Below are 23,627 nucleotides of genomic sequence, written 5' to 3' on the forward strand. Positions count from 1 at the left end.
TGTTTTTGTTTTTTTTCATGCCTGTCCTTCTTTCTGTCTTTCTGTTTACCAAACCTAAATCTTTAAATCTTTTAAATGTATTAAGCAGATGAACTTTTTTGGGCAAACATAATTTATTCAACTACTGATGTTCTCACAAATGTACCCTTACAAAGTACCATATGTCCATCCATTTTGTTTGATCGTTAATATGTACACAAGAATAGTTTTTTAATAATTTAAAAGCTTTGTCGTCTTCAGAAACAATCTAAACAATTATAATGTTGAATTGTTCCTGCAATTTCTCCCTATAAACCACATTCATCATAAAATCATCCCTTTTTTAGATATTGATTTGAATCATAATCAATCGTCATTGTACACAATTTAGGTCTAAATAATTATTACATTTCTGCATCTTTTCCCACTTCAAGGACTCTGCAGCTTTATACAGACATTAACCTTATATTACTTATTCTGTAATTATTAAGAGTGTAAAAACAAAATTTAATACTTGGTATATTGCAATTTCTGGTGCTGACGATGCTCTTTATTTTCTAATATTTTTTCAAATATAAAAACTAATGAAATAAATAAAAGATCTCAAACACTGAAATTATTTTTTTCATCATGTTTTCCTATCATTAAAAAAGGAGACAAAGTGCACAATCAAACAAATTGTCTAATTCTGTATGTCTCCCTGGACAGTAACCACAAGCATTACATTGGGATCGTCCGACACACTAACGTACATTATTATAACACAGTATGTAAACTCGTTCATGATTGATTTTCACTACATATTCACATTACAACTTGGCTACGTCTGGAGGTATTTGTGTGTATGACAAACACACCCTTTCTCCACCACACAGGCAAGGTAGCATCGTTTTTAAGGGGGGGGGCAGACTGATTCAAATAATCTTGCCAAGCAAAAAGATCCAAATCCAAACATACCTATAACTTCAAAACTTTTTTCCTGTTTAAATCCATATTTTCACTTCGATTTTTTACATCTTCCCAAAAATGGAGGGGACAGGGGTCTCCGTCATAATTCAATTTTTATATGAAAAATGTTTGCTGTGAGAAAAACTGCACCCCCCCCCCCCCCCGATGCTGTATATACAGTATACGTGTACGAGGTGGCATGATCTTTATTCCTCACTGAATGATCGAGAGTGAAATGCCAATGAATTCTTTACTTGTACAATTTCTAATTCCCTGAAATTCACGTTTATGTTTTAATTAATGCAGGAAAATTTCATAATCATGAATTCTACTTTGAATCAGACCTTTCTTCAAAGACACTAGAAAACATCTCCATCATGAGATCTCTGTCAATTTCTAGAGCTTGTTTTACATTAGGCGGTGTTTTCTGGAGGTTCCGACTATCACTGACCATTTGTCCCCGAGACAAGCGACCGTGTAGTTCCACTGTGGCAAACACATCACGTGACTTTGTTACTATGGTTTCCTGAAGAGCAATGGCGACTACAGTGGGATCACAAAAACTGTACCCTGGAAACTGCCATTCGTTGTGCTTGTCTAAGGAGGTTCGAAGTATGGTACTATGGAATATGGCCTTTGAAGTTTTTATATTTAGGATGCGTTTCAACCAATCCTTTAAAAAGAAAACAAAATACAGAACATTTTACAATTAGTTTGTAATATAGGTAGCTTCACTTTTCGAATTCACACGAATTCAATATTTTTAAGATTCATACAGATGAAAATAAGTTTCTTTTCAAAAGCAGTCGAGTAAAAAATGCGATCCTTTTAGAACTGTAAATAGATTTTGCACACACTTTGGCTGCAGAATTGTGTCTCTACCGGAAATTCGGATTGACAGACCGTGGAGCTACAGGTTTATACATACATATTTGAAAAACTATATATTGCGCACAAAAAGTTGTGCGCGGTTTTGGACTTGATTACCCAATTAAAGAATATATACTATAAAAATTTCAATACTTAAAATCTCTGAGATTTTTTGCTTTATATGTCAATATATGTCATTCCTTTACTTGCCACTGCAAATCTGTTATTAAAGATTCTTACCAGCCCTGTAAAGTGAAATGGTGCGGCTTGTAAAAATGGCGACTCTTGATCCAAATCGAGTGGCGAATCAGTCATAAATTCTCTCAGGAATTTTTGGTTTTGAAATTTTGAAAGAATATATTCCTTAATTAGGTTAAAAAGTCCAAAACCGCGCGAAACTCTTTGTGCGCAAAAAATATACAGCTTTCCATATGGTTGGACCTGTCGTTCCACGGTTCGTCAACTGGTTCGTGGAGCTACAGTTCTGTTTATACGTACATGTACATGTATTTGTTTACTTATTCTTGGTAAATCATTATCATCGCTTGCGTGTGTTAAACGCACTTAGTCTAACGGTATTAATCAAGCCATGGAAGATCTTTTGAGTAAACTGATAATACTATTTTGGCAGGTTTTTTTTTTTGCTGTACTACTCATTTATACCCTTCAAATCTGCATGTATGTCTAAAAAATGTCTGACGACCATTCTTCTAATGATTGTTCTTATTAAAGTTCCTACTCTCTTTTAATGAACAATCAAGTCTCATTGAACGACAAAAAATCTCAAATACATACTTACATCAGTTCATCTGCACCTTTACATGTAGCTGTATTCAAACAATAAAATGTTTTCTTTAGTGATTTATGCGGGACATGAAGGTGGCGACTTTGCAGAAAAAATACATAACCCGTATTAATCATCAAAGAAATCATTAATATTATTTATATTTACATCTTTTTTTAACAAATTAATGAAATAATTGTTAAAAGTAAGTAGAATTCACTAAATTACTGGTAATGTACATCAGTACGTTAGCTAAAAGAAACAGCCAAATCGTTTTCTATAGAATTTGAGTTTGACATCATGATTATTTCGTGCAGTCCGTGGTTTTTCTTAGGACCAATCGATAAACGAGGTTTGTGTATTTCAGTCCTATCAGTTTCTATAGCTATTCTACAGAGCTATGAATTAACTATATTCAGTTTCCGTAAGAAATAGAGGGAATTATACTTGGAAGATGTAAATATAATTTTACAATGGACAAGGATTACTGTTTTTTGTGAAGATTCTCTGCAGTGAACGACGAGCGACAACTAACTATACGAGGACGCCTTATTCAGATGCCACAATATCTAGAATCTATATGTTTAGTCCTAGCTAGTCTTTTACTTTACATACCCATGGATACTGATTTTGAAGAACTGCTTCCCATGAGAATGTTGTAATAGGACAACTCAGCTCGTGCAAAACCATGTAAGCAGCTTCTGGGTCAAAGTGAAAATTGAATTCCGCCGCGCTGCCATCTTCTATATTGCCTTGTCCTTTAAAAATAGAAATAATATTAATAAAAGATGTATGTTTATAACAAGACGCGATCGGCTGATGGAAAATCTCCCAGTTCTGTAACGGCTACGCGGGTAATTTTTTAAATTAGTAAATTTAATAAGTACCCTCCGTATTTCCACCCATAATCACACACTTTTTGAGTTGTTTTCCAAAGTCCGGATTAAGTCGTAAGGCAACTGCAACATTTGTTAATGGTCCAATACATATGAGTGTGATTTTACCTGAAATGAAAGAGAAGAATCAGCTGAAATGTACATCATGATTCATCAAGAAAATCACAGAAATGTTTACTTTTTTAAAAAGTCCATAGCAACGGCAAGTATTTTTATTTGCATTTAAGTTTTGGACATAATTTGTTTTTGGGTTTTTTCATCCATTAATAACAGAATAAAACATTTCATATTTGAATAATACTTTCAAAATTGCCTAACATGTTAAGATTTTCTATATTTTTATCGTCGGAAACCCACGGTTGATCACGCGTCATTCCTATCTCTATCACTCGGTGATGGAGAGAGGAACGATATATACTCAACCGTGAAATTCCAAATTAAGTGAAGAAATCAAATTTTGAATTTTCTGTTTAATTACCATGCAAACACATAAAAATATGCATTTCGCCATAAATGATTCATTTTCTTGAAAAATGATTTTTTTTCTGTGTAATATATTCTACCCTGAAAACCCAAAATTGTTGCCATTGCAATACATGTATGTTCTCAAATAAGCGGTAAAATGTCATTTCGACAGCTTTACCCCCAGTTACCATGGCAACGGCACCATATAGTAACAAATAAATGGTATTACGCTTTTTTCCTCATCAAAGTCTATCAAACTGTAAATTATGAAGACAACCCGTGAATATGCATGGCCGCCGATTTGAATTCTTACACAGAGTTGATCTTAAAAACATGATCATTGTTGCTTTTCGTCAAAATTGTAGTTCAGTAATAACCTTGGTTTTCGCCTACTATCCTGTTCATTGCACACGACGCATGTTCCGTCTGAATCAAATTCATATCCACTTCCGGAAGTCCTTCGAGGTCACATAAACCATCCAAACCGTGGTAGAATTTCGCGTGCTTGCCATGATCCACGAGGGCTTTTGTGCAACCTCTATATACTGGGATCTATGGCGAAATTCAAAACAAGTTTCATATCAATTAATAACCATTTGATTTGCGTTTTCAATGTATAATAACTGTAATAATTTACGTTGTATTTACCTCAATATGATCACAGATGGTTAATATACGTAAGACATTTCGGCACACGTGATCGACCTCCGTGTTTCCGCTAACGCAGGTTATAGCAAGTACTTCCGCATCCGGTCTGGCTAAAGCTAACATTATTGCTTGAGCGTCGTCTATCCCTGCATCACAATCAATGATAAGTTTTGTTTTGTCCATTCTAAAAAAAATTAAACAGATAAACAGTTATTTCATTGAAATTTTTTTTAGAATCAATATCAACTGATCAACAATAACGGGATTTTAAAGGTACTAAGACACGATTTGACATTAAAATTTTATTACTTTTGATTGTATAAAATGGTCTAATTGTGCATTTTGAATGATTGATTAAAGTTTGAATGTTAGAAGTGAGGTTATAAGAGAGATACAGAACCAAGAATTCCTTGTTATGTAAACAAAGCTCGAGTCTTATTTTGTTTACAAATATTGTAAAGTAAAAAATTACCATTTCTTTGACAAAATGGCTCGTGGCAAACTGATTCAATTTGTTCAGAAATAATGTTATCGACAAAAGAAAGCAACATTTGACTGAAACTTAAACCATATTAATCTTCAACTACATTGTACTAGCTAGTTATTGTATTTTATTAAAAAAATTCCTACATGTGAAAGAAGAAAATTTTACCTCAAGGCGCTCAAATTAAGAACATTCAAAAATTTGATTGGTCTTCTGCATTATAAACAATTGTCGTTTACCAGGCGTGAACTCGTGCGACGTTTTATAACCTTACTCACTTGATCGATAAATACACTCGAATGAAAAATATTATCATGTGATATGTTAAAGAGCTATTACATGTATAATCAATGCATAGGCGTCGGAACTGGGTGGAGGGGGGGGGGGGGGTCCCCCAACACTTTTTTGGCAATGTTAGACAAAGCCGTACTCAAAATCTTTTTTTTGCTTGTCAAGATTTCTGATAAAGTCTAGCCCCCTCCCCCTCCCCTCAATGAGCCTCCGACTGCAATGTTATGACAGGCATATCGCTCTATTTCATTAAGGCCCACCCTTTATTTTCATCAACATTAACAAATGTTATCATGTGATATGTTAAAGAGCTATTACATGTATAATCAATGCATAAGCGTCGGAACTGGGGGGGGGGGTCCCTTTTTTTGGCAAAGTTAGACATTTTTGTCAAGATTTCTGATAAGGTCTAGCCCTCCCCCTCTCAATGAGCCTCAGACTGCAATGTATTGACTGGCATATCGCTCTATTTTATTAAGGCCCACCCTTTATTTTCATCTTCATTCAAAACATTAACAAATGACTTCAAATCAAGATGATTTTTCGCTGTAATTTTTTTTCTTAGGAATAGTGATAATACATTAGTACTTCCTATGTTGAAAACTGTAGTATTTATAATATATGAAATATGTTGTTAATGCATCAGATGTTGCTCATTTTGCGCAGGTAAACAATTAACTGTCTGATTTATTGAAGTCTATATCTGATTCGATACGTAAGAATTCCAAAATACAGGCGATATTTCCCCCAAAGTTAAAAAGCATAAACGAAATTCAAAACAACGTAAAACCACAGTCACGAGTGAAAATGTCAACGCATTGAAAGATTTAACCTCAGTTCACTTCACGAAATCGGCACAGATATGTTTAGCATGTTTAAAATATCCCTTCGCACGTAAACTGTTGCATAACAAGCAAATTCATCTTTGTCAGTTTGACCCGCTTGTCATGCGTCAACATTCAAACATGGCTGCTTTCAATCGCAACATCTCGGGCCTTTCCGGCAAGCTCGGAAAAACACCTCAAATGTATTACCTAGGCGTCCATGACAACCCCCCCCCCTTTTTTGTAAAACTTGATATAAATAGAACACATTTAACGATCTGTTGAGATGTGAGCTATACTTCATCTATGTAAACGATATACACTAAAATATAACACAGAAGCGACATACAAGACTGTCTAGCCGATACTTATTTTAATGGGAAGCGACTCCATTTTGTATAAAATTCTAACATCCGGTGATGTTAATACATTCGAGGTGTTTTTCCGAGCTTGCCGGAAAGGCCCGAGAAGTTGCGATTTGGCTGCTTTATTGCTTGCGCTCTCGAGCGCTAGCAACTACGTTAGTCTTTTTCACTGGAATACGCATGCTCGACTCCATTGTAGGGGATTCTGGGAATACCGTACTACTGTAGATAAACTGTACCATTTGAATTTCGTTTTATCATCTTCACGTGTTTTATCGTAACAGTAGCTTCGGTCTTATAATGCAACGTTATTTTCTATATTATAATAAATAACATGTAGCTACATGTAGCTTTATCTTAAATTCCTTCGGAAGACAACTTCGGATATGTTTTCCGAGCTTGTCGGAGAGGCCCAAGAAGATACGATTGCTACAAAAGCAGTACCAATGGTTCCTGAAAATTTTCACATAGAAATTGAAATTGCAGTAGATACATAATGATTAAGGCACAGCCAATGAGCTATGCCATTGCCGATGTGAAGCCGTCTCTAGATTCACAATTTTAAATTGAGACCCCACCCCAGCACAATTTCAAAACACCACTGTGCCTTCTTATTGTTAATAAATCGATTCAGAAATATAAACCAATGTTTAAGAAATATGCCTCTGTGTTTTATGTTGGATACAGCGCTAGCTCACCAATCTTTTTAAAAGATAAGCTTGTACAAAGAACTTTCGTTTTCGATATGGAATACCGAACCTGAAGTTATAAACTGAATGACCGCGATTATCTCTATTTTTATTTCCGTAAATTACTCAAATTTGAAACAGAATTTACCAATAAGTCTTGCAATTTATTTTCCTTTTCATAAGGATTTTTTATGCAAAATTACGTTGAATTTGACTCTGTAGTTCTTGAGAAGATGATTTTTTACAATGCACCCCCCTTTTTCTACAGTTTCGAGGTTTTCTTCGTTTTAAATAAAGATCGGTCTTTCTTTTCTGCAATTTATAATCACCTTTCTATAGAGATGCTTTGTGTCAAATTTGGTTGAAATTGGCCCAGCGGTTTTAGAGAAGAAGAAGTTAAAAATGTGAAAAGTTTACAGACGGACAGACAGACGGACAGTCGGACGACGGACAAAATGTGATCAGAATAGCTCACTTGAGCTTTCAGCTTTCAACATTAGGGGTCGATCTTTGGGAGCGCACCCATACATCAGCCCTCTCCAAACTCCAAATATTAAGAATATTGGAGTCATGTCAACCACGTAAAATATATTTGTCCGCAACAGTGGTGTATTTTTAAAAGAGAGTGGAGTAAAAAATAAAGGGTAACCCCCCCCCCCCCCCTTCATAAAATCTTGTAACTGATAGGATTTTGAAAGTCCCACAAAATAAATAAATTCAAAAAAGAAGAATTACGAGAGGATTATAGGTGTTTAATTTTGGCAAATGTGATCACTTTTTGACTCTTTAACCTTTAAATTCATTATTGATGTATGCTAAATTTTTGAATATGAAAAGAAGTAGTTATATTTTTTGATACATACGTAATGACCGAAATCGGGGATATGGATTAGATTAGAGCTATATGAATAAAATTAACATCATATCAGGTCGTATCACCTGTCCATATTCTAGTGTTTTCAAAAGGTTTGTATATGTATAAATACATGTAATTGGAAAAGAGCAAGATATGATTGCGCTTTATACAATTGAATTTGATGTGATGGGTGTGCTAACGTTTCAAGGTGAATTGCTTGTTTGCTAAAGTAACATGGGAAGGGGAGGGGTCTCCAAATTCTCCTTGTAATCTTGTCCATGGAATGAATAATTCCGATTCATCAGTGTGATCGTATAGTGGTTTACCATCCAATCTTAATTCAGTCTCTAAATACAATCTCCCTAAAACGTCAATTTATATGAGTTTATTTACGTTTGTCTTATGACAAACGGTTTCGATTGGCTCACCTGTGGTGTTCGTAAGTGAACAAACAGTGCTTACATTCGAAAGTTACATTTTATTTCTAAATACAGTAACGGGCCTGTCAAAACTGTCCATCATGAAGGCGGGGTGCGGGTCCATTCCAAAAGTTATATAAAACCGGCATACTCTAAAACCTGGCCTGACCTAGACTGGCCCCATTGGCCTGGCCTTGCCTCACTTTTGGCCTCAAAATTGGGCTAGCCCAAAATTTTGGCCTGGCCCCTAATTTGGCCTCTTCAAAAATTTTTGGCCTCAAATTAAAATTTTTTTCTTTTTCATGTATATATGTTTTCTTAGATTTAGATTGAATTTTTATTGATTTCTTTGAGAAATTGTAAATTCAGTGCTTTTTTTATGTTTAAAGAATAATCATATGAAAAATATATATGAATTGTTATCACTGTGTAATGCACGGCATAGTCTAAAACCTGGCCTGGCCATGCTTGGCCCCATTGGCCTGGCCTGGCCTCAGTTGGCCTGGCCTCATTTTTGGCCTCAAAATTGGCCTGGCCCCAAATTTTGGCCTTGCCTCAAAAATTGGCCTGGCCTCTAACTTGGCCTCTTCAAAAGTTTTTTGCCTCAAATTTTACAATTTCTTTTTTTTCTCCTTTTCTTAGATTTAGATTGAATTATTATTAATTTCTTTTAGAAATTGAATATCTTTATGGAATAATCATATGAAAAAATATATAAGACAAGATGACCGATTTTTCAAGTTGAATTACTTTAATCCATGTCTAAACACACAAAAAATATCTATGACATGCATGTACAGCATGGCTCTTACTATAAGGAATAAGTTTTGCCAATACTAAAGCGATTAAGTTGCCACTCCCATCTCCCATTTAAAATTTAAACATCATTTTAAGAGACTGACCTGATTGATATCCAAAACATTTGTAAACTGGTACATAGCATTCAATTGTTATCACTGTGTAATGAAATTTAAAATTTGCTGTTTGTTTACATTACCTGTCAACACCAATCGAGCCCAAATTTCCCTCCCCAGCAGAAATTCAATATCAACCTTTTCTGTCCCTAATCTGCTACATTGGGGTCAGATTCATTGCCTATCCTGTCGTTTAATATTTCACATGTCTAATTTAATTAATGGCATTTGTGAATGACTGCAACATTGCATCCTTCGATAACTTGACTCGGTGATGTTCATTAATCATCACCTCCTGATTATAGAGTAGAGTTTCCTGTATGTGTTACTTGTATATATATTTAGGAAATAATTGTTTTCCTATGGGGAATTGTCATAATCAGAATTTGAACAAAGCAGAACATTTTGTGATTTTTGATGTTGGTTAGAATAAACAAATATTGGCCTCTTCCATTACTTTTTTCTCAAACAAGTCATTGGTAAAAGAAGAGTTGCATGGATATTGTCCAATCCTGAGAGCAGTTTGATCTAAATACCTTGCAAAAACATGCCATGGTTATACAATGGCAGGGCAAAATCATATTCTTAAGTTCTTAAGAATTTAAATCAGACTGAATAAAAATCTGTTAGAATTGATTACTCAACATACTTGTAGTCATAGATACATATTGTTAGTACTATGTTTTCAATTGTAACTATTATTTTTAATACACTATCACTTTAAGACACCATAGCCACCAAACGGGATGTTTAATGTGCATTGAAAATAAATCAATGAAAAATCAATAAAAAAATAAATTATGTAAAGAAAAGATTAAAATATATTTGAGGCCAAAAACTTTTGTAGAGGCCAAATTTGAGGCCAGGCCGATTTTTGAAGCCAGGCCAAAATTTGGGGCCAGGCCAATTTTGAGGCCAAAAGTGAGGCCAGGCTAACTTTGAGGCCAGGCCAGGCCAATTGGGCCAAGCCAGGCCAGGTTTTAGAGTATGCCGCAATGCACTTTAAAATTTGCAGTTTGTTTACAATACCTGTCAACACCGATCAAGCTCAAATTTCTCTCCCCAGCAGAAATTCAATATCAATCTTTTCTGTCGCTAATCTGCTACATTGGGGTCAGATTCATCGCCTATCCTGTCATTTTACATTTCACACGGTCTAATTTAATTAATGGCATTTATAAACAACTGCAACATTGCATCCTCCGATACCTTGACTCAGCAATGGTCGTTAATCATCACCTCCTGGTTAGAGTGGAGTTTCATGCATGTGTTGCTTGTATATTTAGGAAACAATCGGGAGTTTTCATTATCAGAATTTGAAACAAAGCAAAACATTTTGTGACCTTTGGTGTTGGTTAGAACAAATATTGGCCTCTTCCAATATTTTTTCTCAAACAAGTCTTTGGTAAAAGATGAGTTACATATTAGATATTGTCCAATCCTGAGAGCAGTTTGATCTAAATACATTGCAAAAATATGCCATGGTTATACAATGGCATGGCAAAAATCACATTCTCAAGTTCTTAAAAATTTCTGAATAAAAATCAATTAGAATGGATTACTCGACATACCTTTGGTCATAAATATACACTGCTAGTACTATATTTTCAATTGCACCTATCAATTTTCAAAGAATATCACTATAAGACACTAAAGCCAAAAAGTAAGATGTTTAATATGGATTGAAAATAAATCAGTAAAAAATCAATAAAAATCATCAAATATGTAAAGAAAATATAAAAATAAATTTGAGGCCAAAAATTTTTGTAGAGGCCAAATTTGAGGCCAGGCAAAAATTTGGGGCCAAGCCAATTTTGATGCCAAAAGTGAGGCCAGGCCAACATTGAGGCCAGGCCAGGCCAATGGGGCCAAGCTAGGCCAGGCCAGGTTTTAGAGTATGCCAATAAAAACCATGCAGTACACGCAATAAGGCTATCGAACGCGGACACGGGATTGCAGAATATGACATTTAACAAGTTGCTGTCCTTTAAAAAAAGGACAACAATACGTGGACCATTTGCATGTGTTTCCAACGAAAACGTGAAAGCCTTAAGATTATCAGAGATTCCACCCACTCTAGCCCCCTGCTTTTAACCACTAAAATTGTACGTAGGATTACGTATATGTATAGCCCTGACTTTTTATCTCAGAACTTAAAGGGTTCATACTTCTAAAATAATTATGATCTATCCATTGATGAAGTTTGCATTATAGTATCAGGCATTCAGTGAATTCTACTATTTGCGCACACATTACGATTCGCACTACTTTGTTGACTATGCAGTGACAGCTTTGTTTAAATTAATTTCATATTGTGTATTCGGAAAACAACAAAACATTGCAAATTTATATGCTATTTTGATGCATGTGGTAGTTTCGGCATAACATTAACTTATTTCATAATACTAAGGGTCCACACAATGAAAACCTGTTTACTAATTCTCCGAGCCCGCATCCATGCACCTTCCTTGATCTACATAACAACGTTTAAACCAATTATAATCATTATGCAGTAAAACAATTTCAGAAAAATACTAGACAAAGTACACGCTTCTGCGAAGTCCCCCCCCCCCCCCCCCCCCCAACATACCATAAAATGACTCCTCACTTTGCGAAATACCTAATGAACATGTTACATGTATAAAGTTGTAGCCGTTAACTATAAGTCAATCTTCATTTAAAATAAAATGAAAATTAATTAATGTTGCATACATTACCAATAACAAAATTTAATACAAAATTATGCTTTGATGAAATGTAGAACTTTACCTAAGAAAATTTGTGAAATGTTTAATTACAAAAATGCTATTAAAATACTTTTTAAATTGCAAGTAAAATACAGTGAGGTCGCCTTTAACGAATCACTAAGTAAATTCGCGTTGATAGTACGTAACCAAGCCCGAGTTAAATTCATAATACAACATTGTTTTATTGTACCATACTTGACTTATAACATCATATATGTCTTTCTTAACAACCACTGATTAATTAAAAATTATCGCTGTACTTTGATGTACGATGTTTTCTCCTTTAGCGGATAATTTTCTCCATTACCGAATCACGTGGTATACAGCTGATTATTAGTTTTAATATGCTTAAAGTATAAATAAGGAAAATGGAAAGGCAAATACTTTTTATTTTGAGTGAAGTGTTCATTCTATTGAACCCGACAATTCATGAAAAAAATAACAATGAATTCAACGGTAAAAAAATGACTGCATGATTCGTAAACTTTGATCCACCAATGTATTAAAAATCAATTAGTTTATAGTCATTATAAGTCACCAATATTGTTAGTTTTTTTGAGATATATGAACATTTTTTCATGAAATTACAAAGAAATATACATGTAAATGGGTCGAGAGAAAAACGACATATACGAGGGTTTTTCCAAAAAAGCATAAACAAGTGACGTAAAGCCCCTTTTACAATTGGCGCACGACCACTTTACACCACTTTGCGACCGAAATTTTTGAGCTTCGCACGAGCTCTCGCATACGTTGCACGAGCCCTCGCTTACGTTGCACGAGCTCTCGCATTCGTTGCATACGTATTACTGGTCGCATCAAGTCTCCTCTGAATAGTGGATATGCACAATATTCAGACGCGACCGAACGCGATCCAAATCATCGCAGTGCAACGCATGAACATTAGTACGAACGTTTTACAACGTTTTGTGTACTCGCAAGAGTGATACACGATTTATAAAGATCGTAAGAAAAATCGCTGGTGTTTATGCGTCTGTTTTGCGACCGTGAGACTGTTGCTCAACGTGTCTCATGTAATCTTGCAACGTTTTACTATAATTGCACGACTTATCAGCCTCAATATGCCATGCTTTGCTACTAGTATATATACACTGTATAAGAATCTCTGTTTCAGAACAAAATTTACAATATTATACATTTATTACATGATGGTGAGGGAAATACATGTATGAAGATTTATTCACTCAAGAAAAATAATATTTCCCGAGGGCTTTGCTCGAGAGAAATTTGTTTTTTCTGGGGAATAAATATTTATATTCCCTGAACATTAATGCAATAAACGTTTTATTATACCAAGCAACATATGATTACACAAAATACGTTGATTTCTAATAATGTTTGACTTTTCAACAGTCGCAACATTAACGTCGTGATTGTTTGATTTCCCATGTAACTGTCTCACTTTTCTTTCATAAATCATAGATAGTTAAGTTGGTTCAGATATATAAAGAGAATCATAATGATAAAATATTTTTGATTTAATCATATTTGTCTACATAGTATGCTCATATCGGCTTTTTCATTCCTATGACATCGCCCTGTCACGTGACTTTCTAGACCAATCAGATATAAAAGAATAATCATATTGAGGTATAATGATAAATGCTGCTGCATATCTGTATCTTCTTGGGCGGCATCTTTCTCGCTTTCAACTATGTCTACTGAATATGGGCGGTGTATATACCCCCTCTGACTCGCACGATCATTCGTACCATGGAACGCATAATCGCACGTACAACCACAATGGCGCACGTTCAATCGTCCGATCACCTAGTCTCTCGCGCGTTCCTATCCGTAATCGTATTATCTTTCAACAGTTGCTTTCATTGTACAAGAGTCGCATACAGACGTAAGATATATCGCAAGATTCAATGGTGTACATCGCACAACGCTCGCTTAGATCGTGCGAAATTCGTACGAATACTTTTTGCATATGCGATTATTTCGGCAACAATTAACGACTCATATCTAATTGTTTCATATTTGCATATGCGATTATTTCGGCAACAATTAACGACTCATATCTAATTTTTTCGGTCGCACGAATATTTGGTCGCTTCTGCTCGTGCGACAATTGTGAAAGGGGCTTTATTCAGTTCATAGAAGACACAGAAGAAAGATGAGTTGTGTCACAGCGGGTTTAAGTTATTTGCATTGAAATTACGTGTCGATATAAATTAAATACTGTATCAGATTGGGTTTTTCAAAACATGTACATATACTACATCATAGATTTTTCATATAGCGCAATGACACTTAAAAAAAAAATAGAATTAGCATATAGAAAATAATATCGCGAGGAAAATAACTCATCGAATAAAAAAATTAAAACAAAAATTTAGAAAAGAGGGAATTTAAATTTCTGCATTTTTTTTTATTAATCATTAAAAAAAAGTTAGCCATGGCAAATTTTTGAAAGAATTTTTAGCAATACCTTAGAAAGGTTGAAGTTTGAGTATGCAACTAATTATAAAAAAATAAAGATCTAGAAACATATCATAAGGCGATTTTTAAGTAAATAAAATAAAATACACTGTGACAAAATTGCCTAGAAATGCATTTAGTGAGTGTATAGTTAAGCAACAACAAAAACAAAAACAAAAAATCAGGACCAGTATTGACATCCAGCAAAAAAAACAACAAAAAACCTCCACCTATATAAATGGAAGAAAAGTGCTGAACGACACATATCGGGAAGACAGACGTTTTGAATCGGCGATCGTTTGAACTTATAAAATATTTCAAAACAAATCTTGAAATGTAAGTGAATGTGCAAGCTGGGTATGTGTTCGATGAAAATAAATATTTCCATGACCTGTACATTTATGGAAACAGCGCGTTTGCACTTATGAAATATTTTTAAAACAAAATTAAAAATGTAAAGTGAATCTGTAAACTGGATCCGTGTTCAAGGAAAATTATATTTTTTGAAAAATAAACGTACTAAATGTCATCGAATACGAATAACTGTAATTTGTAACGCCTGGGTTTTTAAATCAATAAATATCCGGCGTATTACAGGGAATTGGGGAAACCAAAATATGGTTAAAATCATAATCGAATGGAAAAATGTTCTAGAAAATGGGAATAAGATGTGATTTTAACATCTATTATTGTTGTATGTGGGGTATTTCAATTGAAGCAGGTGTGCAAATAATCGAAGGGGTATCAATAAATTTAGACATGATCCCTGCATCTCGGTGATTCGTTATTGGAACCCTGACTACCCACAACATTACAGCTAATATACATGTAATGATTCTCTGATTAAGAAATTGTTTGACGCTTTCAGTGCGTGTAGACAGATAATTTTATTGAACATCTGTACCAAATATACTTACACACAAAGTACCGTTCACATCAGAGCTCAACTAAAATGTGAAAGTAGTCAGCTGCACACACTTTTTTTGTCTGCGTCTTCAAAAAGCTTGTTCATATTTGTTTAGAAATAATGAAATAAAACAAGATAAAATTAAATAATTTCATGATAAATAATTAAAACAAGAATTACGCTACATGACAGGAATATGTTAGTTAAGTATTGAACCTTTATCAGAAAAATACAGAATTTTTTATCTTAAAGTGATTCGTTAATTGGGACGATTCGTTATTGGCAACCTCACAGTAATAAAGATGTAAACAAAGAGCGACAACCTTCAAGTGTATTGCATAAGCAATACACGTCCCCTACCGGTTTGTAGAAATTTGTGAAAACAATGCACTGTTATTCAGAATATCATTTCTTACCGTCTTTTGTACCTCGAATCAACAGACTAACCCGATAACGAACCCGATTGTAATAATACAAAAAACCCATGTCTATTAAATTTACAACACAATGCTTGACACTATTTTACAGAACTTATTTGCTTGTTAGAAACAATAAAAGGAATGGTACAAGTAATGCACGATATTATTACTGACTACATACTTTCCTTGTTTATTCAATACACATCGAACCCGATAACGAACCTGAACATAAAAAAAATGGAATATAAAATATTAATTTTCTCGAAAATATGTCAACCTGACGCTACAAAAGTGTAAACTTGATCTGTAGTTCGACATTTTGAAGCTGCTCAGCAAATTTCATATTATTCCTCAAATGCATAAAGAAAAAAAGTGTGGAAAGCTGAAGTGGGACAGACAGACGGACTGACGGACGCAGAGGAAAGCTATTATAAATAGCCCCCTCCGGTGAAAACCGGTAGGGGACTAATAAAAAACCGAAATCAGCTGCAAAGGAAACACTGCAGGTCTTAAACCAATCGCAACTTCTCGGGTTTTTCCGGCAGGCTCGGAAAAACACCTCGAATGTATTAACATTACCAGATGTTAGAATTTTATACAAAATGGAGTCGCTTCCCATTAAAACAAGCATTCTGAGAGTATTGCATAAGCAATACACGTCCCCTACCGGTTTGTATAATTCTATGAAAGCTTCCAAGCAGAGCTATTGTAAACGAGATGTCATGCTTTAATCAGAGATAAAAGAACAGAGGAAATTAAAACTATATAGCTGATATAGAAATTATATACAAAATAAATAAAATAATACTCTTTATTTCATCTCCTGTAATTTCGCCAAGTCTATTCTGTATTCGCTGGTAAAAATTTGTGAAAACAATGCACTGTTATGCACAATTTCATTTCTTACCGTCTTCTGTACCCCGAATCAAACCAAACAGTTAAACAGCCCAACCCGACAACGAACCCGATTGTAATAATACAAAAAAAACCCCTGCCGATTAAATTTACAACGCAATGTTTGACACTATTTTACAGAATTTATTTGTTTGTTAGAAATGATAAAAGGAATGGTACAAGTAACGCACGATATTATTACTGACTACATACTGGCCTCGTTTATTCAGTACACACCGAACCCGATAACGAACCCGAACATTAAAAAATTGGAATATAAAAAATTAATGTTCTCGGAAATATGTCAATCAGACGCTACAAAAGTGTAAACTTGATCTGTAGTTTGACATTTTGAAGCTGTTCAGCAAGTTTCATGTTATTCCTCAAATGCATAAAGAAATAAAGTGTGGAAAACTGAAGTGGGACAGACAGACGGACGGACGGACGGACGGACGGACTGACGGACGCAGAGGAAAGCTATAGTCCCCTCCGGTGAAACCGGTAGGGGACTAATAAGTATCGGCTAGACAGACTTACAAGTCGCTTCTGTGTTATATTTTAGGGTATATCATTTACTTTAATGAAGTCTAGCTTACATCTCAACAGATCGTAAAATGTGTTGTGTTTATATCAAGTTTTATAAGAAGGGGGGTTGTCATGGACGCCTAGGTAATACATTCGAGGTGCTTTTCCGAGCTTGCCGGAAAGGCCCGAGAAGCTGCGATTGGTCTTAAACTTCAAATCTGAACAAAAATCGGATGGACGACCGTATAACTGGTATTTATTAAGCTTTCCATTAAAACAACAGTCTGTGTTTGGAGGACCGGTTTGGAATCGGGCCCTGTGTATACAGGGGATATACCCACTGCGCTACGAGAATAAAAAGGTTCATAGTAAGTCACTAACAATTGAATTGTCAGCTCAATTCATTATGATGAAATTAGAAGAATGACCGTCCAAAAAATAAATTAATCTTTTTTCAGTATAAAAAGAAGAAAAACAAATGATTTAAAATAAATCTAACCTTAAATACGTCATTAGCTTATCTATTATACATACATGTACCATAGGTCGAACCCGCCGTTCCCTGTGCCCAGCTGTGACGAGATCTCACTAAAATTTACTCAGAATCACCCCTCTTGTCGCACTCTGTGTTGGCCCACGGAAAACAGTTTCACCTCACTACGCTAAATTAGGACGTGACGGGTCACTGATAACAATGAGTACAGTATATATCAATGGGCGTCATCACGATTTTGGTCAAAAATTATTTTCCCGTTTTTAATGTTTACGCTTCACTCAGTAGCGCATTTCTAATAGCCCAAAGATTAAGTGTCAGTCTTCATGTACAGAGCTAAATTATATGGAGGGTAATCGTGTTCAAAATTCCAGACAATCTAAATATGCAATCGTGTGTGAGCTTGAGTACGTGTATGAATGTGTGTAATTCTGATCGCGTTACCTACAAAACTCAGGCATAACAACGTTAAGATCTGACTCAGTACCTTTATATGATTCGCATTTTGCAGCTTGATTGTTTTTGTTAGTTAATTAAGCCTTCAACTTTGCACCGTAGTTTCTGCATTTGTAATGAATTTGTATCTTTATGCATCTGATATGGTACAAATTGACAAATGTAAAGTCTACAAGTTTGTCGAATTTGGACATGACCTTATATGACAAATATAAGGGAGGGGGGGGGTCTAGACCTGAGCCCAGCAAAATTACTTTTTACAATCAATCTAATTTGTTATAAGAAAGATTTAAATAAAATCAATAAAATGCTTTCTTTGATATCAGATTCTTGCAAGTAATGAAGGTAGCGATTAGAAAAAATCGTTATCAATATTAAAATAATTGTTACAAAACGATAACTAAACACGTAGGTACAATCATTTATTACACCTTTAACAGTGAAAAACTGTAATTTATCCATTGAATAAATCCCGATTGTATTGTATAATTTCAGTGTTTTTGTCTTTGATATCTATGAAAATTTATGCAACAAAAAAATGTAAAATCATGCAATACACTTACAAATACATATTTATGCAATACAAAAAAGAACTGTAAATCAAAAAGTAGAAATAAAAGAGGTCAAATACTGCATCGTTTAACGTTTCTTATTTGCATTGAATATTGTGAGGTGATAATTTCGGTCATAAAGCTCTTCGGACTCTATTGGATTTGACCACGGCCCGACCAAAATTATCATCTCATAATACTCAAAGAATGATTCCTTATTCCTTAAGAATACCTACGCACATAGGTACAATCATTTATCACGCTTTCAGCAGTGAAATTCTGTGATTTATCCGGGATTGAATTTCGTTTGTATTGTAAAATTTCAGTGTTTTCTGTCTTTGATACATACGAGGGTTGTTTAAGAAGTTCGCGGACAAGTTCGATTGTGAGCCGACTATTCGCATGATACCAGCGAAACTGTTTAGATTTAATCTTGACGAATTTCTATGAAATGTGTAAAGATTTGTTTTTTTAAATGCACCTTAAAAAATATACACATTAATTATTTTGATAAGATATGCTTTACGGAGCATGTTTTTTTTTAATAGTTTTGTATTTTGTGCGCATTTTACCTTATTAATAAAATGTACAGTTTAAGCAAATGAAAATAAACGATATTTCATATGAGATCACAATAAGTTATTAAGGTCATTTTGTAAGAGTTTCAATTAATTTGAAAAATTTATGACCGTTTAATCGCCAAATATGGACGACCAACGCTAGAAAAATGTGTAAAAAACGTTAACGTAAATGGACACCTTGGCACCGGGCCGTCATTTTTGTTTAGGATTGGAACCACAACTAAAAATAAAGGTTTGAAAATGGATATATTGATATATTGAGCTCTTGTATCACCCCGACACCCATACAGCCCGGATCTTGCACCTATGGATTTCGCTTTATTTCATGAATTTCTTAACGTTTTTGATTTTACGACATTACGGAAATCTTTATTCTATTCTTAGTAGTTTCTATTCTCTTTTGAGAAGAGGACAGGCATAGCCTACATCCACTTCTCATCGCAAGCCCTCATATTTTGATTCTGGAAAACGTATAAATGTCGGAACCAAAGACGGTTTACGCTTCGACCCATGTTTCGACTCCAGTTTCCCTGAATTTTCGTAACAGACCTACTATTTCTACATTTTATACACTACTGCATCCATATTTCATAAAAGAATTAACACTAACCCGCTGTCATATCATTTTCGCAACTTCTACATCCCGGGTTTAAATTTTGTGTATCACATTGTTTATCTAGGTCAGCGCAGATTAAATGTAACCTATTTAAAACAATAAGTCGAAAACGTAACTTAATCATCTCAATCTTACGATGTACAAACAAATACTGAGTCACAAAATTACAAAGTGGTATTTTCCCTTTTTAACCATCTCTTATGGTGACAAATTTGCTCTACATCTGCTTCCAAACATTAAAACGAACATTGATTAATATACATGTAGCATACATGAAAGATTAAAATAAAGAGTTTTCATTGTTTTATGTGACAAAGTTACTTATTTTATCGTATGCATTTTGTTAATTTGTCTTAAATTGTAAAACCGTTCTATTTACATCTGTAAATAATAAGAAAAATACCTTTAATCTAAAGTCTACAATCAGAACAATATTTTCCGTTATTTTCTACTTTTTAAACCTACTACAGCGATTTAAACCCGGAATGTAGAAGTTGAGAAAATGATTTGACAGCGGGTTAGTGGTGATTTGTTTGTGATGAATGCATTTATGTTTAAAATGCAGAAATAGTAGGTCTGTTACGAAAATTCAGGGAAACTGGAGTCGAAACATCGGTCGAAGCGTAAACCGTCTTTGGTTCCGACATTTACACGTAATCAAAATATGAGGGCTTGCGATGAGAAGTGGATGTAGGCTATGCCTGTCCACTTTTCAAAAGAGAATAAGTAGTTTCGTCTCGCACGAGTGACTTGGCGCGTAGTTTAAATACTAGTAGTTTTTCATGTGTTATTTTGGTCATTGCCACGTTCGTTACAAGATTGTTAGGAGTTGATAGTATCCCTCCCTGCCCGCCCTGTACACTGTATTACACAATTAACATGTTTGTCTACATGGTATGCGATAATTTTATATATATACGTTTTGTGTTATTAAATGCGATCTTGTAACAAACACACATTACCTATTTCATTTTGTTGTTGTTTTTTAAATTAGACAAGAAAAGATTTATTTTCGTCGGAGTGAAACGAGGGAGAAGATAACTTATCTGAAGTCGAAACACCGTGGACAGATATTTTGGGACCTAAATAATCTACGATATGACACAAAAGACATTATACAAAACTTTGACAAATAATGGTGTGAACATGCGTTTTATAAATGGATAAATGGCATGAAAAGTGTGTGAACTAAAAGATGTTTACTTTGAAAAAGAGTAACAGGTGTAAATTGCCTAGTTTGACGTCTCCTGACGTCGTGGAAATATGAAATGGCCGGTGCTCTGTAATTCCAATTCATGCAAAATAAATATCGCTGTATCCTTTGAAAACAACTTCGAAATCATATGACTATGTCATCCTACAAAGTACACAGTAATTTTGCCGTAAATCGCTTTGTCCGCAAACTTTTCTAACAACCCTGGTATGATAAGCAATGCAACAAAAATGTAAAAATATGCAATACACAAATCAGCACCCATTCATGCAATGCAAAAAAGAACTGTAGAAAAAAAAAGGAAAAATGAAAGAGGTCAAATATATCATAAATGTTGTTTAACGTGTCTTATTTACAAAGGCAATTTCTACTGTAGTATTTCCGTTTAACGTTTTGTTTTAACCGTGAAAATGCGTATGAAAAGCATAATTCTGAGAGTATTGTTTTGTTTGTTGTTTGTTTTGAACATATTTTATTGATTTAACAAAAGGATCGGAGTATTGCATAAGCAATACACGTCCCCTACCGCTTTGTATTATTGTATGAAAGCCTTGAAGCATGCAACTTTTTAAGAACTAAACGTAATGGAACACTATAATGAAAAATAAAAGAACAGAGGAAATTTAAACTATATATTCTAAACTAGATTAAATCAAGGTTAGCTTTTTATAAAAGCTAAGAAAGTCAACCAGTGGAATAACATTTTGGGTTAAAAGTGAATACACAATCTTAAAAAACAAGATAAATATAGTTTCTTGGTGAATAATAATATGCTGGTCAACATTTAGTTTGCATATTTATTTTTTATGATTGTATGTGAGGAGACAAGTGTGAGGCGGTGTATATGTATACAATGTGTGACTGCACGCCTGCTTATTATATAGTAATCAACAGCAACTTAGCATGCTGATTTAAATTGATTTCATGCTATACAATTTTCAATGGTCCAGTCTCAAACTACTGCCCATCTATCAAACTAAGAGTCGAGAAGATATTACTAAAACCGATTTGGTTTGACTTTTCCGATCGCGTCGCGTTCAACTTTTTCAGCTACGTCATACATAAACAATACCCGCACCTTAACCACAGTTTTTTTATTGGTGGATTCAGCTTACCGCTGATTGGCTGCTGGTTAACTAAGACTAAATTATGCACGGACAGAACAACAACATATCAGAGAATGAAAAATTCACATGGGTACTCGTGACTGTCGAAATTGGGCTATTTTTCGAAAGTGTACACTTGTGATAAAACAATACATACGGTACATAACATATATAGCTGTAGCTCTGCGTATAAATTTTGGGTTAGAAAATATAAAGCTACAGTGCATACAATACTTACATGTACAAAAAAACTTTACGGCAATTTGCCACTTATAAAAATAACACTATTTTTAAAAAATATTTACATCATACCATACCACATTTTGTGCAAATAATCCATTTAAATAATTCTTCATTTAGTTTACTACTGTTAATAATTGTAGCTGTACCCGCCCCAAACTTTCTCATATTAAACAACCTTTAACCGTACTCGGAAAGCGGATCAAGAACTGTATTTTTTATGTATGTAAACAAACCAGTGTTCATGTATGGAGCGGGTGATCGGGGGTTCAGAGACAGGTAAAATAAAGAAATCTGCAGTAAATGGTTTGTGGATATTTTAGTATATATATTTACACCGAAAGTGATAGGGCAACAGAAGAGAAACGAATCGGACACTTGCCTAATGAAGACGCACATGTACAAACCTCCTTGCACTCTCCACTTCCGTCTCGTTCTTTCACACCATCGTTCAATACTTTTATTGACTGTCGATTGCCGATCGAAAGGTGTAGAAATCGAGGAATTCATACCTATCACTTTGACTGGCAAGTTAGTAGGTAATACATGTGCATTATACATTTACGGTATTTACATGAAATGAACGCTTAGCACATGCAACTTTTAAATATTATGTTTTTTATAAAGCCGTACTCTGGACCGTAGCTTACACAGAGAGAGAGAGAGAGAGAGAGAGAGAGAGAGAGAGAGAGAGAGAGAGAGAGAGAGAGAGTTTAGCACAGAATTTAAACATACGGGATAGTCGATTTTGAATGAATAATACTGGGGGGAAATAAACTGTTCTGAGAAATCCTTCAGCTCTGGCATTGCATAAGTGTATACTGATAACTCGGCCTAAAAATAGGAGTTAACCAATCATATAGTTTTCACACCGGCGGCGTGTATAATTTATGCATGACGTAGCTGACAGAAATGATCGTGACGCTATACTCCGTGTTGTGGCTGCAGACGGTAACGGGGCCTTAAACATTCTTCCAATACGATGATGCGCAGTTTCACCTA

At 34.6% G+C, this 23,627-nt stretch overlaps 1 protein-coding gene across 3 annotated transcripts; it reads right to left on the minus strand.

Annotated features, from left to right (window-relative positions):
- Positions 1–292: 292 nt before the first annotated feature.
- LOC105317663 (nucleoside hydrolase) lies at positions 293–18,093 on the minus strand. 3 transcript variants are annotated; one of them, XM_011414376.4, is made up of 6 exons: positions 17,904–18,093; positions 4,591–4,774; positions 4,320–4,494; positions 3,469–3,585; positions 3,197–3,339; positions 293–1,600 (listed from the first exon to the last, which is right to left on the minus strand). In XM_011414376.4, the coding sequence occupies exons 2-6, from the start codon at positions 4,771–4,773 to the stop codon at positions 1,256–1,258; spliced, it is 963 nt and encodes a 320-aa protein (XP_011412678.3). In that variant the 5' UTR covers position 4,774; positions 17,904–18,093; the 3' UTR covers positions 293–1,255. The 3 variants fall into 3 exon arrangements, with proteins under 3 accessions (XP_011412678.3, XP_065935742.1, XP_065935743.1); XM_066079670.1 differs by lacking the exon at positions 17,904–18,093 and adding an exon at positions 15,542–15,660; XM_066079671.1 differs by lacking the exon at positions 17,904–18,093 and adding an exon at positions 5,243–5,342.
- Between the last annotated feature and the right edge of the window lie 5,534 nt (positions 18,094–23,627).

Source organism: Magallana gigas, chromosome 3, assembly GCF_963853765.1.
Source record: "Magallana gigas chromosome 3, xbMagGiga1.1, whole genome shotgun sequence".
Classification (NCBI taxonomy): Eukaryota; Metazoa; Mollusca; class Bivalvia; order Ostreida; family Ostreidae; genus Magallana; species Magallana gigas.

Coding starts and splice junctions, on each gene's coding strand:
- LOC105317663 (XM_011414376.4), bottom strand. CDS start 4,773: ATGGACAAAACAAAACTTATCATTGATTGTGATGCAGGGATAGACGAC. Junction 3,586..4,319: donor GATAGTAGGCGAAAACCAAG/GTTATTACTGAA, acceptor CTTTCATTTCAG/GTAAAATCACACTCATATGT. Junction 3,340..3,468: donor TATGGGTGGAAATACGGAGG/GTACTTATTAAA, acceptor CTATTTTTAAAG/GACAAGGCAATATAGAAGAT.